This window comes from Haliaeetus leucocephalus, unplaced genomic scaffold (assembly GCF_000737465.1).
Source record: "Haliaeetus leucocephalus isolate CR32 unplaced genomic scaffold, Haliaeetus_leucocephalus-4.0 Scaffold657, whole genome shotgun sequence".
Lineage (NCBI taxonomy): Eukaryota > Metazoa > Chordata > Aves > Accipitriformes > Accipitridae > Haliaeetus > Haliaeetus leucocephalus.
Genome location: NW_010973093.1, coordinates 5,843,813 through 5,860,681, shown reverse-complemented (window position 1 = coordinate 5,860,681; position 16,869 = coordinate 5,843,813). Strand labels below are relative to the sequence as shown.

General features: G+C 45.0%; 1 protein-coding gene across 1 annotated transcript in view; it reads left to right on the top strand.

The window, feature by feature from the left end:
- Positions 1-16,869, top strand: part of DNAH9 (dynein, axonemal, heavy chain 9) — a 206,883-nt gene that overhangs the window by 79,224 nt on the left and 110,790 nt on the right. Inside the window, exons 44-48 of the mRNA XM_010579502.1 lie at positions 2,569-2,731; positions 4,907-5,030; positions 7,080-7,222; positions 10,060-10,221; positions 11,198-11,431. Of these exons, the coding sequence (XP_010577804.1) occupies positions 2,569-2,731; positions 4,907-5,030; positions 7,080-7,222; positions 10,060-10,221; positions 11,198-11,431 (826 nt within the window). The remainder of the gene's footprint in view (positions 1-2,568; positions 2,732-4,906; positions 5,031-7,079; positions 7,223-10,059; positions 10,222-11,197; positions 11,432-16,869) is intronic.

Sequence of the window (16,869 nt, the reverse complement as noted above, 5' to 3'; positions counted from 1 at the left end):
ATTTATCTATGCAGATTGCTTCCATGAAGTTTCCTGGAGGATGTAGGTATCCATAATTATAGCTGATGGAGCTGGAGGTGTGCAGAAGCTTCATCTGCCCGTGTGGCATGTCCAGTACAAACACTGTGCTGCTTCTGTAGCTGGGGTTTGGAGGGCACTTTTGAAACCATGAGGATGCCTGGGGCTGTCAGATGGAGGGACTGCATGCTGGTGGTTATTTTAAAGTCTGGTTGCTGTTATGATATCATTGGCCCTTGATGCTCTGCATATGGCATGAACATTTATTGTACATGACAATGTTCAAGTGCTTTATTGTCTTCACTTGACAGTCAGCTGCAGAACTAGCTATACTGGGATTTCCCTAAATGCTTTCACAACTGGTTTAGCGCCATGTTTACACAGGTTCTTAGTGGGATTTTCAAATATATATAAAGTGAGATTATGTGCATTCAGGCTACTAGTTTAAATGGATTGAGGCATTTAAACTGCTTTGATCCTTTCAAAATCCTGCTTGCATTTAGATGCCTGGAGGTCCAGATGGATTCCCTTTGGAAACTGGACATGTGGGACTATATGAAAATAGCAAGCCTCCAGTCAATAATTACAAAGCTATTTACATGTCTGTGGTATAGATAGTGAGGCGTACCTCCAGCTTTCAAATATGATTTAAACGCTTGTTGGGAACCCCAGCAGAGACAGACTGATTTCTGCATGCTGAAATGCAGATCTGGCCTTAGATCACTTCAGAAGATGGAGCTGCCCTGTAAATCATAGTTTTAACTCATTTTGTGTGAAAACATTGTATCAAGAGGTGCAGCTTTGTGACTCTAATCTAGAAGGAAGCCGCTGTCCTGCTGCACACCAGTGCAGGTGATTTCAGTTCTTGCTGGACCTGGCAGCCTAAGCAGTTACTCTCACGTAAATTAAAAAATACATATAACGTGCTACTTCTTTTAACTAGCTGTTTAACCATTTCTGTTCTGAGGGCTCAACAACCTGTTACTTTTGCAGTGTAGTGTGCCAGCTATGCTGGGGCACATTTTCCCTTATAGTATGGGCATTTATTTCTTTGTATTAATGAGTCATGTGCAACCTGATGTCCATAGATGTTTCTGCTTGCATTGCTTGCAGAAAGGTGACAGTAATATTAATCTTGTGTTCCATTTGCACTTTACATAAATTGGGACTTGCAACAAAGCGTGGCACTATCCCTCCAGTTAATATTGTGAATAATGAGGAAGGCAAAGTTTGAGTATTCAGCATGATTTTCACTGGAGCTGGGTGAATTTCATTCATTGCATTTAGAAATTGCATTTTGCTGAAATACACAACTTATTCCATCTCAAACAGGTTATGAATGTCAGCTTGAATTTGCTGAAAATTTTCAGTTAGAAAAAAAAGAAAAAAAAGAAAAAAAAGAATAAAAGAAAAAAAAAGGAAAAAAAAAAGAAAAATAAAGGACTTAATTTATGTAAGGAAGTGGGAGATACCTGTCAGTCATCTCCTAATCCAGGGCTCATTGTGCACATTCACAAAGCATGCAGCTCTGGAGAGCACATCAAGGGCAGAGACCACACTGTCATCTTTGGGGAGAGCTAGCCTAGAGAATTGAAAGCGGGAACACTAAAGCTCTCCACACAAACTGGATTGCTTTTCTGGGTATAATTTCACAATCAGTGGTAGTCTGTGCATAGATCATAAAGTACTTGAGTTGTAATAAAGCAGTACAGTATTTCTCGCAGTCTTATTTGAAAAATTAATTAGATTAGTCTAGGAAAATACTCAGTTAGGGGAGCTGAATAAAGGCAATGCTGTGAAGAGGGGAATGGTGCTTGCATTTAAGACAGAGCAGTGAGGTTTTCACAGGTAGGATCCTCTAAATCTCCCTCATTTGGGATTTTAACACATGGGGATGTCAGCAACTGCTTAAAGAGAATAAATTGGAGGCAGACAGAGATAACCATGCAACTCTCAGACAGGACAAGTGAACAGACCTGGAAAACAATAGCAAGTTCATTTTAAGAGTGAGAAAATCTCACTCTTAAGTAGTGGTGGTTTGGATAAATAAGAAACAGGGACTGTGTTTTGCAGAGGGGTTTTATGCTGTTCTAGACATACATGAATATGCTTTAATGCATAGCAGGACTCTTCACGTGAACATGAACTCCAAATGCTTTGTGAAGAGAAACCTTTACTGGCGAGGTGTATCAGGGCCTTGAATTTTGTTCTCAGTTTTTGCATGTTGATGTAATGTGCTTTTTCCCTTGTCCTCTCTGCAAAGATGTCTAGGCCTTCACCTTAAAATAGTTGGGTCCAGCAAGACTTGGCAGGTGGAAAAGAAACTGGACACAGTCTGAATTGCCACCAAACTATTTTTTCCATCAGCTACGTCCTTTGTATAGGTCTCAGCAGAGATGGGGATTGATTGCTGACATGTCTCTTAGATTGACATTTTTCATCCCATTCAGAATACAATTACTTAGCGAATAAAATATGTATTGAAAAGCACCAGGCAGAGAAAAAGAAAAATACTCTTATTAATGAGAGATTTTGTATGCTTCAATTTAGTTGCCGCATCAACCGTATCCTGGAGTCCCCCAGAGGAAACGCTCTCCTGGTTGGCGTGGGCGGAAGCGGCAAGCAGAGCCTGACCAGACTGGCAGCCTTCATTAGCTCTCTGGAGGTTTTCCAGATCACTTTGAGGAAAGGGTATGGGATCCCTGACCTGAAGGTAGGTGACTTTTAAAGCTGAGGTGGAGGGGAAGGAACTAAAAAGCAGAAGTGGCCCTGAAAACTTTGTCTTGTTGCAAATGGAGTGACACTGTTGTGAAGATACTAAAAAGCTCCAGACACGATATGGGACTGCAGGGAGGAGCAATGCTTCTCGAAAGACCTTGCTGAAGCATGTCTGCACAGGAGTGCAGGCAGACCTGATGTCTTCTGCCAGTCCTCTGAGCTGGCCAGGCCTGAGAGCGTTCCAACCCAAGGCTTAGTGTCAATGTTGGGCTGAGCTAATGAACACAGCAGTGTGAACATCCACTTCATGCTTGTTCAAGAAACCATAAAGGACCAGAAAATTTCTATTTTATTATTATTTCTAATTAAACCAAGATATGGTAATTAGCTCATCTGTGAGGTGCCTGTTGTGGAGTGATTTGGAGGTGGAAAAGGAGCAGGAGAGAGTAGGAGGAGAGTTCTCAAATCGTATCCAGTTCTTCCTCTGCCATTTTGTATAAGGGAGGGACTGAGTTGATGGTGGATGGTTCACTATAGACAACATGTTCCTGTGCTTATATTTCTGCACAGGCTAGTGAGCTTAGGAGTTATAAATTAACATTTTAAAATATCACTGCAATGGTTTAAAAGCATTTTAGCTGCTAGCAAAATGATTCTCATTAAAAATGTTGTAAAAATCACAATCACGTTAACTTCACTCTCTTCTGCCTGGGAGACATGATGGCCGATGAACCCTGGGTTCCTTCCCCATCAGTGGCACCACCTGGTGACCTGTGGTGGTGTACAAGTTGTTTTCATCTTGTCATGCAAGCCTGTCCCACCATCCGTTGGGTATTTTCAGCTCTTCTCTGTGTTTTTCAGGCCCACTTGTAGGATTTTCTAGCTCCTACCTGCCTATTTATTGAAGAAGCCTGCACTCCCATCTAGGAATATAGTTTGATAACGGCATTAATAAACTTGTTTTCAAAGCATCTCTTTGCTTCTCTGTCTATGGAAGGGGAAGATAATTTGATGTTCCCTTCACTCTGTATTCATTTTCAAATAATTTATGAAATACGGAGTAATTTTTTTTCTCAGGTATGGAAGAGCAAGATGGTGACAGATTACCCTGTCTCCCATTGGCCCCTCCTGCTGTTACAATTGATCTAATCCAAATTTCCAGTGATGAAAGTAACAAATGATTCTTTTGGAAGAAGCATGTGTGTTTGCTGAATTTCTAAGTTTCTGAAACGTTGGTCAGTGCTTTCCTTCAGGGTCCCCTCAATGTCTTGTATCCTGCCTGGAGAGGCAGGAGGGGAAGGATGGAGTTTGAGCTGGACGATAGTGTTTTTCCCATCTCATGAGCAAATTGGATTTCAAAAAGATGGTGTCCTTCATTAGGAGGACACTGTCTCCTTTGTAACAAAACAGCTTTTCCATGTGATCAGGCTCTCTGTCAGCATCACTGCGCTGAGTGGGAGACTGAAGAGTGAGTCCCTGCTTGGACTGTGGAAGAGAAGGAAGAAATACACAACTGAAAAAGTCCATGTTTGCACAAGGCATCCTCCTTCCTTCCTCACAAACAAAAAAAAATGTGTTGCAGCTCCTCAGTTAAAAAAAAAAAAAAGTAATTATTCACATATACTTGTGAAACCAGAGAAATCTACAGCATGGGGATACCAAAGACCAACATTTCCAGTCACTGCTGTCTCTCCCAGTCCCTATGGTCCTTCAGCCTCCCTGTGTATGTGACTTACTGTACCCACAGCCCGGGGCAGAGTAAGACTTTTTGAACTCCCCTTGCAGTCTCCACAACCACGGATTGCATGGATGTCTTCAGCCACATCCATTGACCTCTAAATGTTTCAGCCACAGGCATTTCCCTTTGTCTAGCGGTGCTGGCCAGGGCTTTCTTATCATTTTTGTATTATACAGACCTGGGCATAATGTCAAGTCTTACTTGGTAATGTCTTACAATCATGATAGTTATAGACTCTCCCATATAACCTGGAAGGCTCAGCTATGAAGACGGAGAGTGGCCAAAGTGCAGTTTCGTGCTAATTAATTGCAATTGCTTTGTTCTCAGTTAATGGGAAGATTCTGAAATATCCTGCTGGCAGGTGTGGCACCTAGCCCATGCTATGCAGAATGTAGGTGCAACCCCTAAGTCCACTTGCTTTTCAACCTCCAGGCAGACCTGGCAAACCAGTACCTGAAAGCCGGTGTGAAGAACATAGGCACCGTGTTCTTGATGACTGATGCGCAAGTGGCAGATGAGCAGTTCTTGGTGCTGGTGAATGACTTCTTAGCGTCAGGTACATCTCTTGTTGCTTTGATTTCTCTTCTCCACCTTTTCAATGTAGTTTTGCTCATGGTACCATCTGTAGTTCCAGAATACACGGAAGGGCAATATATGAAGTAAGCTAGAAGATACGTGGGTTAAGCTCTAGAGTAAAAGCAGTGCTAAGGTCTCCTTGGTGAGGATGCACTCCATCATCTGGTAGATTTTTTCTTTCTCTGATGTCCTGTACCCAGTTTTTCCATACTTCATGGTATACTGCATATGGTTGTTAAGTGATGTGTCTGTTGTGATATTACAGCTGAGAATACAGCCGAAGGAATGTATTGACAGATGAGGAGTTGGACCTGTGGATCCCATGCATCCACACTCTAGTTGCCTAATAAAATAAGGTTGCTCCTGGCTAGAATATTTGAGTGGAGTATCTGCAAGTTGGTGGATGATGCAAAGCCACCAGATGACCATGTCTGTGTGTATCAGCTAGCTGCTTATCCCATCCCAGTCGTTTTCCTCTCTATGTTTCCAGATGCATTTACGTTTTTGAGTTAATTGCTGACACAATTGCAGAATAGTCAGTCTACATGCCAATGCTCTCTTCCCTGCAGAACATGGCACAAGTATGTGTGGATGAGCACTCCTTGTGTCGGTTGCGCTGCAGCTACAGTGCACATAGGAGTGTGCAGCTGTGTCAGTGTGACTGCACTAAGTAACCCAGGGTGGGCATATTCCCCAGGCTCCCTGGTAAATCACTGCTACTAACTGCGTGCCACTTGTTGCCTTATTTATGAGTCAGGAGTGGGAGGATACCAGCTGGTTCAGGTGACCTCCATGGATGGTGAGGGGTGGAGAGTTGACAGCACAGTGGAGCGACAGTTTGTGAGTTGACATATGGGGCTATAAATTGGCCAGACGGTTTCAGCAGCAAACAAGCCCTGCCTTTGATAGGAGTAAGGACAGGGGTTGTTGTGGAGGGCTGTGGGTATCTCCCACCACCTCTTACGCGTGGCATAGACAACACAAAAATCTCATGACTCGAGGTGAAGCTCTGCAGTGTCCTGCAGCAAGGGGCAGGCCAAGCAGCCTGGCTTTGGGTTGTCCAGGTCATCTTACGGTGGCTTTGAAAGGCGTTATGTTTTCCTGTGGTTGCTATGTGGGGAAGTGGGAACAGATGAGAGGTCCTCACTCAGGGTCCAGGGAGGCAGCGCAGAATTGCAGCCGGGCTGAGGAAGGGACCATGCAAAGACTGTGACTTCCCATGATGTGAGTTTGTGCTGCCCAGTGGGTGCGGACTGATGGGTCTGGCTGCTCTCTGCTATCTGCATACTTGTTTTTCCTGCTTGTTTCACTTCTTATCATCACTAAGAAGCTAGAACGAAATATGTATTTTAGTTTTTCTTATAAATGAACAGATTTCTGATTAGTGTATTTTCCTAAGTGATTAGAGCTCATATTGACAATATCTCACTCAATAATGATGATTTCAATCAAATCAGAAGCCAGAAAGGAAGTGAATAGGTGATAAATTAAGGAACCACTAAAAAAATACTTGGTTGGGTACATTTTTGGCAATCAGTTGCATAACTATTAACTTTTAAACATTTTTAAAAGATATCTAACTTTTAAAATGTTATGGTGATCTGGGAGTTATTTGACCACTGCTGGAAATGACATTGAACACCTGCAGAAATTGTACACATAACTAATTCATTTGCAAAACTAAAATGATTTCATTAGCATGTATAGTATATTAGGTATTTGATTTTTTTTTTTTTGGTAATCTAATTAGCACTGTAGATCTGAAAAAAATGGACTTTCTGTACTTTGACTCTATTCTGTATTTGTTTACCTTGTGCTTTTGTAAGAAAGTTTGCTCTCACAAGTGTGGTTTTTTTTTAACAGAATGACCTTCTGTGCCACTTATCTGCTGCTGGGGCCCGTGGGCACCTGGCGCAATGATTTATCTGGAGGAAGGGGCTTCCCTGAGCCCCTGAAGAGGGAGGCAGCCTCCCTCTAAGGCTGCAACAAAATCCAGAACAGTAAACCAAAACGTGCCCTCTTTTTTTAGGTGAAATCCCTGATCTCTTCCCTGATGATGAAGTTGAAAACATCATCAACAGTGTGAGGAATGAAGTCAAAGGCCGGGGGCTGGTGGACTCCAGGGAGACTTGCTGGAAGTTTTTTATAGAGCGCGTTCGACGACAGCTGAAGGTGAGACAGGCTGGGGGAGTTCGGGTCCTCACCACTGACCCTGGTGCAGGGGCACAGGGTAGAGATGCTTTGGGCTACCTTGTAGGAGGTCAGACTGCAGCCTGAAAGGCTTTTCTGCCTGTGCATGATGTGAACTGTGATTCTCTCAGCAAGTAGTACTAAAGTGTAGGAAATGCTGTCTGTTTTCACCACTTCTTGGGCTTTAGAAAGCACTATGGGAGCTGAAAATTTTCTTTCAGGAGCTGAGCAGGACCAGCCTTTCCATTTTCAAAGCTATGCACAGGGGTTTAACTGGGGTGCATCAGGACTAAGTCTTGGTGCTTGGAAAAGTTGCACAGGGGATCAGTCTTCATGTTGTTGATAATCTATAGCCAGAAGAATTAAAAAAACATTATTTTATAAACAGAGTGCCGGGAACTGAGTGGGACACAAAATGCTTACAGGCTTTCTTCCACTGCAGTCCATATTCCAGCATAGAAAGGCCTTATAAATATGTCCTAAGATCCCAATACAGTTTCAGGACTTCCCAGGTATGCCCAACACGTGGAAAAAGTACAGTGCAAGGGAGCTGGACCCTTCCAGAAGGTATTTACCCATCTGCAGGACTGTACAGTGCTGCAGTCCCACAGCAGGGAGGTAGGGTGGGAATGAGTGAAGACTTGACCTTTGCTTAATGAAAACATATCCTCCTTCTTACTCACTGCTTTGTGTCAGTGGAACATGTTCACTGAGGTAGGGTGGCCTGTTCCCTTTTTGATGTAGGTAGGTACATGTTTAGGATGGGGAACAGCCAGAGAATTGATTTTTGAGATAAAACCTGGGGACTGTGCCACAGGAGATCATGCCCAAGGAGAGGGAATCCAGTTCTCCTCTCTCTCCCTCTCCCAGTGTAGAGGGGAGCTTCTGATGAGTGCTGATGCTGTTTTGTAGCTCTTCTAGCACCTTGGGCGTCTTCTGCCTGGTGTCCCTCCCTAGATATATTCCTGTTAGCTATTGAGGTACACTGGAAGGGCAGCATGAATGTGATTTACTTGAGGCTGATCCCTTTTCCTTGTCTGCCCTTCTTCTTAATGGCGTGTTAGAGCAGATGGATGGGGTCAGCCAGGAAGCACTGTTTATTCTCCTCAGCGTTTTGTGACAGCATCATGTGCTGCGCAGAAAGCTGATAAATCTGTTGCTGGTCCAGGGCATGCGGGACCTCTGGGAGCAGCACAGGAGTGGGGCTTGGCCCAGTGGAGCATGAGCACCAACATACCTTCTGCCTCAGGGTCTTGAGAGAGAGTAGTGTAGGTGCAGAAGAGGGCTTTTGTACATGGATAGCTTCCCAAAGCTTGTCTGACCCTGTGAGAGCAACATAGAGGTGCCCGAGTCTCATGCTTGAAGGTGTAGGAAAGTTTTCTATGTGTCTGTCCCCTGTGTGTGAGCATGCAGTGGCCATGTCAGAGGAGCAGAAGCTCTGAGTTCAGTTGCCTCTTCGGAAATGGAAGCGAAAGTGGTTTTGTTACAGGCTGGCTTTTGCAGCTTCTAAAAAACAGATCTTAGCTCATTGTGGAGGTGGTGACACCTTATAGAGACGGACGTCTGAGCCCACAGCACCCTGCCCCATGGTGCTTGCAAAGCTGTGCGGGTACCAGCCAGGGCTAACAAGTGGGAGAGGGATGATGTATTGAGTGAGATATGCTGCTTCCCAAACCAGCCCTTGCTCAGATATTGCTACTTCATTGCATGGTGGGAACTAGCCCGTGTCCTCCTTTGCGCCTGATGAGCAGAGCTGGTAAATCCATCTGCAGTGGACTTGCAGGAGAAGGGCTGCAATGAATGGTGGTGGCAGGTTTTGGTCCTTAGGTCTTATTTTGCTGTTAAAGCTGGTGGTGGGGCAGCGAAGAGGAAAGGTACTTCACCTTGGCCTGACTTTACACCCTGCGTGAAGTGTTTCCTTCTGGAAAAGGGAGAGCTTGTACCTTCCTGAGAGGAGCTGAGCAGGCTGGCTGTGCGGGGAAGGAGGCTCCCAGCCTGCAGGGAAAGGCAGGTGGATGAGGGAAGGAAGGAGAAATGCTGCAGGTCTGGGAGGGTGCTGAGCAGGGGAGTAACAGCCCCTTGACCAGGCCCCAGAGTAATGTGAAGAGAGATTTCCCAGAGACCCACGAACACTGTACGATTTGCTGCAACTCAGAACCTTTTAGCAGCTGTTGGACTAAGAAAAAAGCCTGAAAGGCGAAGGACCTGCTCCACAAAAATGTAGTGAGCAGGGAAAACGCATTCACAAATGCTTTTATTTCCATTCAGCTTTGTTTTCTGATTTCTCTATTTTTAAAAAATTCTCATTCTGGTAAAAGCAGATTTTGAGCTTGAGCCACCTCAAACCTTTTGAATGGTGGCTTTCAGGGAGAAAATCCAGGCAGTCCTGTGGTCCTGCCAGGAGAATTTAGGTCCATTCACTTTAATTCCTGGTTGCACCACTTGAATCTGGATGCCAGTTCCCTGCCAGGCGAAGCTTTGTGTCACTGCTAGAGCAGGGAAGAGTGGTTATATTAAACCCCGGCTGCAGCCTTGAAAGTGTGCCAGGCTTCTGCTTCTGACCATAGCAATGCTTAACACCATTGCTTGTTTTTATTGGAGAGAAAAAAATATGTTTACTGCTAGATTATGCCTTTTCCAGATCAGGCTTGCTGGTCTGAAATGCAAGGACTCAAGGATAAAGGTTGCTGTACCCTTAGCTGGTGGTGTAAGATCTTCCATTGGAAGTGGCTGGTAGAGTCCGGGCTGGGCTGTGTGGATAGAGCTGGTGCCTGCTCACGGCCATACCTTCCCACCTTCTTCTTCCTTGGACTCTACAGGTTGCATTGTGCTTTTCGCCTGTCGGTAGCAAGCTGCGCGTCCGCAGCAGGAGGTTCCCCGCCATCGTCAGCTGTGCGGCCATAGACTGGTTCCAGGAGTGGCCACAGGAGGCCCTCGAGTCCGTCAGCCTCCGTTTTCTGCGAGAAACAGAGACCGTGGAGGTGAGCACCTCACCCGCAGGCATCTGTGGGTGTGTGAACTTGCCTGGGTTTGAGTTCCTCTGCGGGGTGCAGGCGATGGCCACCCCTGGCCGCACGGTGCTGGTGGCAGCCAGGTGTGACCTCGTCCCTCCGTTCAGTGCAAGCAGTGACTCACACAATGAGGACAGTATCGCAGAGAGGGTTTGCTCACCTTTATTGCCCTCCAACACTTATCCAGGACATCTGAGAGACTGTTCGGAGAAGAATTACTGGTAGCGGTATAGTGCATTAAACTTAATCGAACCGTGCTTGAAATACAGTCCAGGCTTTTCAGAGAGGGGCATGGATCTTAGCAGAAGTACGGCCATGGGCACCACGCTCGTGTGTGTTTGTACACTGATAGTATTGCCAGTGAAATGACTGCTTTGCTAGTAAGAGACGCAGCTTACAAATTGGTGCAGAAAATAACCTAATACTTATGATTATTGCAGGGAACATAGGCTTTTCTCTCCGTATGCGTGTCTGAGCGTCTGTAATTCTCAAGGGCAAAAATATGTCAAGTTCTCATTGATGACAACCTGCTACTAGACTAAAAGAGATTTATTTCTGTTTATTTAGCTTTTCTGGGCAGGATTTTGGAAGAATAAAGTCTACAAAGTTTCTTTTTATGAGTGTGCACTTTCCCCATTTGTACAGAAGAAAAGCTCAAATTTATACTTAAAAGGCTGTTATTTTTTAGAGCTGAATGCTAGAAAAATTGCTTGGAATAAGATAAAGTATGAGATAAAAAGATATAAAAAGTGGTATAAAGTACACAAGCAGGCAAAGTTATTTTAGAGATAACAAATGAAAAGGGATCAACTTAGATGTTACATCCTGGATTTTGCTGCAGCAGAATAAAAAGTTAATAAATTCCTTTATATACAGCACAGGTCTGTGTAATATATAGTTGTTCTGGTTAAAATAGTTTATCTTTGTCTTCTCATGTTACCTTTAGGATTCAGTGAAAGATTCAATAAGCAAATTCATGGCCTATGTCCACACAAGTGTCAACGAGATATCCCGATTGTATCTGAGCAATGAGCGACGGTATAACTACACCACTCCGAAGTCGTTCCTTGAGCAAATAAAACTCTATCAGAATTTGCTATTGAAAAAGGGCAAGGATTTAAAAGCAAAAATGGAGCGGCTGGAGAATGGCCTGGAGAAGCTCAACAGCACATCTGCACAGGTAAGCAAACCTTTTGGGGTTAAAAGCTCATGGTTTTCCTTTTTTCTCTGTTAGAGACATCTTTGCATCCTGGCTCAAAGGAAAACTTTACAGGCTGAAACTGTACAGGGTGTAAAATTTGTGCTAGATCCTGGCTCTAGTCTGGCTTGAACTGGGTTCCTGAAAGAGCAGAAGTGATGTTCTGTGCCAGAAAGGAGAAGGGAAGAGATGTGTGTCCAGTCTCTGCTGTTTGGGTGGTAACCGTGAAAGATCACGGTAAGTAAAATGAGATAGGGATCCAGCTGGCTGTGTACATCTTCTTTTAATGGTTAAATTTCAGCTGTGGTGACAAAAATAGCTTATAAAATACAGGAAGATCAATGATTTTTGGAGTTGCATCCAGGAAATCTACAATAACTTCAGCAAGAATCCTCTCTTTCAAACTAAATAGAGTATCCTTTTCAAATAAGGCTGATGTTCATTTTTCCTTGCATTAAGCTATCCATTTTTAAGGAAAACTAATGCATGTCCAAAATGTGGATTAGCCATCCCAAAATCTCCCTGTTAAAGAGCAACACTGTCACCCCTCTGTGGTAATGACTAGGTGTTGTTCTGAGTATTTCACAAACATCTCTGCAGTGACACAAACTGCCTTTCAGAGCTTTGCTGTCTACATCTGTTGCTAAACTCCCATTTTTCAATCCATTTCATATTCTATTAACTCTTACAAATGCTCACTTAACAAGCTTCTGCTGTGGCAAATGGGCCACTCCTGAAGCTGTTCCAAAGAAATGCAGAGCCTTGATGTGAATGAAGGACTAGCAGGTTCAACCCCTTCCATATATATGCTCTGGGTAATGCTGGTGGCATAAATCATGTCTGTCACACTCAATAGGATACGTGCCTTACTGGAGGGTGATGTATGGGCTTTATTAGTGCCTCTCAACTCTGATAGTCTACATCTCACTTCAAACAGTTGCTTTCTTCATGGTGCAGGACAGGTCTTGAGGACACAGGAGGGGAGTGGACATGTTTCATGTCCCCTTTGCAGGTTTTAGCATCTCCTTTGTAAGGATGTAGCTGAGGTTGAACAGCCAGTAGCAGAGAGCACTCATCACAACCAGTGACACCAACCAGAGCCCTCACTGCAAAGCAGATCTTTCATCTACCTTACCTATGGAGGCAAATAATTTTGCTGACCTGTGGGGTGCTGCTCCTTTTTGATGATGTCCCAGTGGTGGACAAGATGGATTAGGTCTATTTTTTGTTGGGAGCAACTAATACGAAACTAAACTTTTGAGAGGAAACAAGTCCCTGTAGTGTTGGTCAAACATGGGGCCCCTTCTGTATTCTTCTGGAATATCTTCATATGGGTGTTATGTTGGCAAGGCCTTTCTGATAAGCCACAAAATAGGTGCTCAGCAGTGTTGGAGGACTAGGGAGGAGATGGGAAGCTACAGCACCTGTGGGTCTCGTAGGTTTTGTTATTGCAAGAAGTGTAAAAGAACGCAAAGTTTGTATCTGGTTAGAGTAAGTCTGGGGCGAGAAGCGCCTGTTTGTGAAGTTGATTAAGATGCAGAGCAGTGAGGACAAATATGTCAAATCTGAATCTAAAATTAGCACTGGGTGCCTAAAATTAAACACCTAAATTATCAGATGTGTGCAATAGTCAAAACTGCTGTTGATTTGAAACCAGAGTGGGTATTTAGCAGTATTGGAAATCATACCAGAACGTTCAATCTTGAATATGGATTTTAAAGTCTGAACTTTACATTCACCCATGGAAATGGTTGGTCTTGGTGCTGAGGCAGTGACAAGTCTTCTGTGTCACTCAGATGTGTCATCTCCAGGTTGTGTTCATGGTGCATGGAAACAATTTACTGTGGCTTTTTTTATTTTCAAAGCAAAGGAGGAGGATTTTGTTACCTGGCTATGCCTTAGGTCTGAAGACTAGTGCTCCCATCATCAGCATTATCCAGATTCCTGCTGCTTGGATGCTGTGACAAGTTAATTATGAGTTTTTTGTATTTCTATAGACTGTTCAGTGTGGCCTCAGCATGAGGGGGCTGTTGTGCAAGTGGTTGCAGGGTACTTTTTGACTTAGCCATTCCACTTTCAAAATAACTTCTCCCCCTCCTTTTACTCTTCTCCCCCAACTTGCTCTTTTTTTTTTCTTTTGAGATTTGAACATCTTAATACCATTGACTTACTTTTCTTCTAAAGAAGTGTTTTGCTTTAGCTTACATGCCTAACCATGTTTCCCTGAAGACAGTGGCTGGCGTCAGTATTCAGAAAAGCAGAAGCCGGCTTCCAGTTATTAGGACATAACAGACTTGGGAAGATGTGTGGGATGAGTCATTTGTTTTTCAGAGCGATGTTCACTGTGAAGAGGTCAGCGCTCTGTTCAGAGCCCATTGCTGAGTAATTTTTAGGATGGCTTTGGTTAATATTGCATCACTGGATTCCAGATTCAAGTCTTGCTTGCTCTATCAATTAATCGCCGACCTTTGTGATGTATTTTGTGTTCTTGAAACAAGGCAGGGACAATCAGATAAAATGAGTCTTCTAGGAGCCTACCCTCCAGGTTTTCTATTCTTTAATAATTCTTCTCATGCTGTCCTGGTGGTAGGCAAGCACTTCTTCCTTCCCTGTTGGAGTCACAGTACATTACCCTTGAATCTCTCGTTTACTTTGCTCTTTCCCTTTCTACCTCACATTACTAATTGCTTTTCAGATTGTTCTGGACTCAGGAAGCTGCTCACAGGTTTTTCACATTTCTTAGCACTGTTTGGGACCAATTACTGCCCTTTTTGTGGCCTGTAATGATATTCTGTGGGCTAAGGCATGTGCTGGATCTGTCGGCTCACACCTTGATCTGGTTATTATCCTGGTGTTGCCTATGGGAGGGAGGTTAATAGCATTCTCTCTTCTCTTGGGGATGACAGTCTGCTGTGATTTTTCCATGCCACCTCAGTCTCTCTTTGTACTGTTATTCTCTTGTAGTTCTTGCTTTCTTCTGCTTACCAGCTACATGTTACCCAGAAGGTATCTTCTGCTTTTACCAGTTTTGGCAGACACTGGAAAAGTCAGTGGTGTTTTTCTCACCTCCCCTGAATGTGGTAATGAGTTTTCTGTGGTGTGTCTGGATGGTAATTTATAAAGCACATGTCTGTGGCTGCTCCACTCCAATGTCCTGGCAAGAACCAAGCAGGACAGGTCACTGCAGCACCCTGAACTCCTCTGTTAGCTGTGAGAGCTCATACCTTTGAAGAGGTGTGAATCTCCAATCCCATGCTCTTGTTTTGGACATAAAACTGTCTCTTCCTGCCCCTCCATGTGGAGCTGCTTCTCTTTATCTTTTTTTAGCAAATCCCTGTGGCCCTAGTGGCCTTGTTGTTCATGCCTGTGTCCACGTGTCAAGTGCCCCTGCTGCATGTATGTGTGCCCTGTGCCATTTAGTGCCTTCCTGAGCTCTGTCTTGCAGACTGGTGGGTTTCTGGTATTCAACCTTCCCCTCACATTGAGTGTTCTGGTTTCCTTTACACTGAGGTGTAGTGGGTTGACCTTGGCTGAACACCAGGTGCCCACCAAGCCGTTCTATCACTCCTCCTCAGGAGAATGTGGTGGGGAGAAAATAAGATGGAAAAGAACTCGTGGGTCGAGATAAGTACAGGGAGAACATTCATCAATTACTGTCACGGGAAAAACAGACTTGACTCGGGGAAATTAATTTCATTTATTGCCAATTAAACCAGAGTAGTGTAATGAGAAATAAACCCAAATCTTAAAACACCTTCCCCCCACCCCTCCCTTCTTCTCAGGCTCAGCTTCACTCCCAATTTCTCTACCTCCTCTCCACAAGTGGTGAGTGTTGTGGTCAGTTCACCACACATTGTCTCTGCTGCTCCTTCCTCCTCACACTCTTCCCCTGCTCCAGTGTGGGGTCCCTCCCACAGGAGGCAGTCCTTCACGAACTTCTTCAACGTGGGTCACTTCCATGGGCTGCAGTCCTTCAGGAACAGACTGCTCCAGCGTGGGTCCCCTGCGGGTTCACAAGTCCTGCCAGAAAACCTGTTCCAGTGTGGGCTCCTCTCTCCAGGGGGCCACAGGTCCTGCTAGGAGCCTGCTCCAGCGTGGGCTTTCCATGGGGTCACAGCCTCCTTTGGGCATCCACCTGCTCTGGCGCGGGATCCTCCCCGGGCTGCAGGTGGATATCTGCTCCACCGTGGACCTCCCTGGGCTGCAGGGGGACAGCCTGCCTCACCATGGTCTTCCCCACAGGCTGCAGGGGAATCTCTGCTCTGGCACCTGAAGCACCTCCTCCCCCTCCTTCTTCACTGACCTGGGTGTCTGCAGGGTTGTTTCTCTTACATGTTCTCACTCCTCTCTCCGGCTGCAGTTTCTGTGCCCCAGCAACTTTTTTTCCCTTCTTAAATCTGTTATCCCAGAGGTGCTACCACTGTCGCTATTGGGCTCGGCCTTGGCCAGTGGCGGGTCCATCTTGGAGCGAGCTGGCATTGGATCTGTCAGACATAGGGGAATCTTCTGGCAGCTTCTCACAGAAGCTACCCCTGTATCCCCCCCTGCTACCAAAGCCTTGCTGTGCAAACCTAATACATGAGGCCAAATCAGTAGGGCTTCCTGGCTTCAGTCTCCAGAATGTTGTCACCTCTTATTTGTCTCCATCAGTCTTCATCCGCTCCATCTGAACACCAGCTCCAAGGAACAGGCATTGTATGACATGATATTTTCTGCACGGTCCTCCTTTTGCATCATGGTGTTTTGCCTGTGATGTTGTTGCATCATGGTGTTACCTGGGATATTGTTGGTAGCCCTGACCAGGAGTGCTGTGGAGCTGACCCAAGAATGACCAGGGAAGAACAACCTGGAAATATGCTCAAAGGGTGGTGGATGGCCCTGCTCCTGTTGTGAATGTTTTATAACACTGCTGGTTTTCACAGGGTGGATTAGGAATATGGGGGGTGTCAGTGCAAGGAGGGAGACTGTGTGTGACTGTTGGAGAAGTTCTGGGCTGTGACAGGACAGAAGATGAGAGCTGTGGTAGGAAGGTTTTCTGCACACCCTGAGATAATACACGTTAGTGGTGGTCGGGCTTGGCCATCTCTGGGTTTTGCAATTGCAAAATGTGCAATATTTTTAATGGTGTCCTGGTTTCAGCTGGGATAGAGTTAACTGTCTTCCTAGTAGCTGGTACAGTGCTATGTTTTGAGTTCAGTATGTGAAGAATGTTGATAACACTGATGTTTTCAGTTGTTGCTCAGTAGTGTTTAGACTATAGTCAAGGATTTTTCAGCTTCTCATGCCCAGCCAGGGCACCTGACCCAAACTCGCCAACAGCGTATTCCACACCATGTGACGTCCCGTCTCGTTTAGGAACTGGGAAGTGGGGGGCAGGGATTCGCCGCTCGGGGACTGGCTGGGGGGTGGGTGGGGGGGGG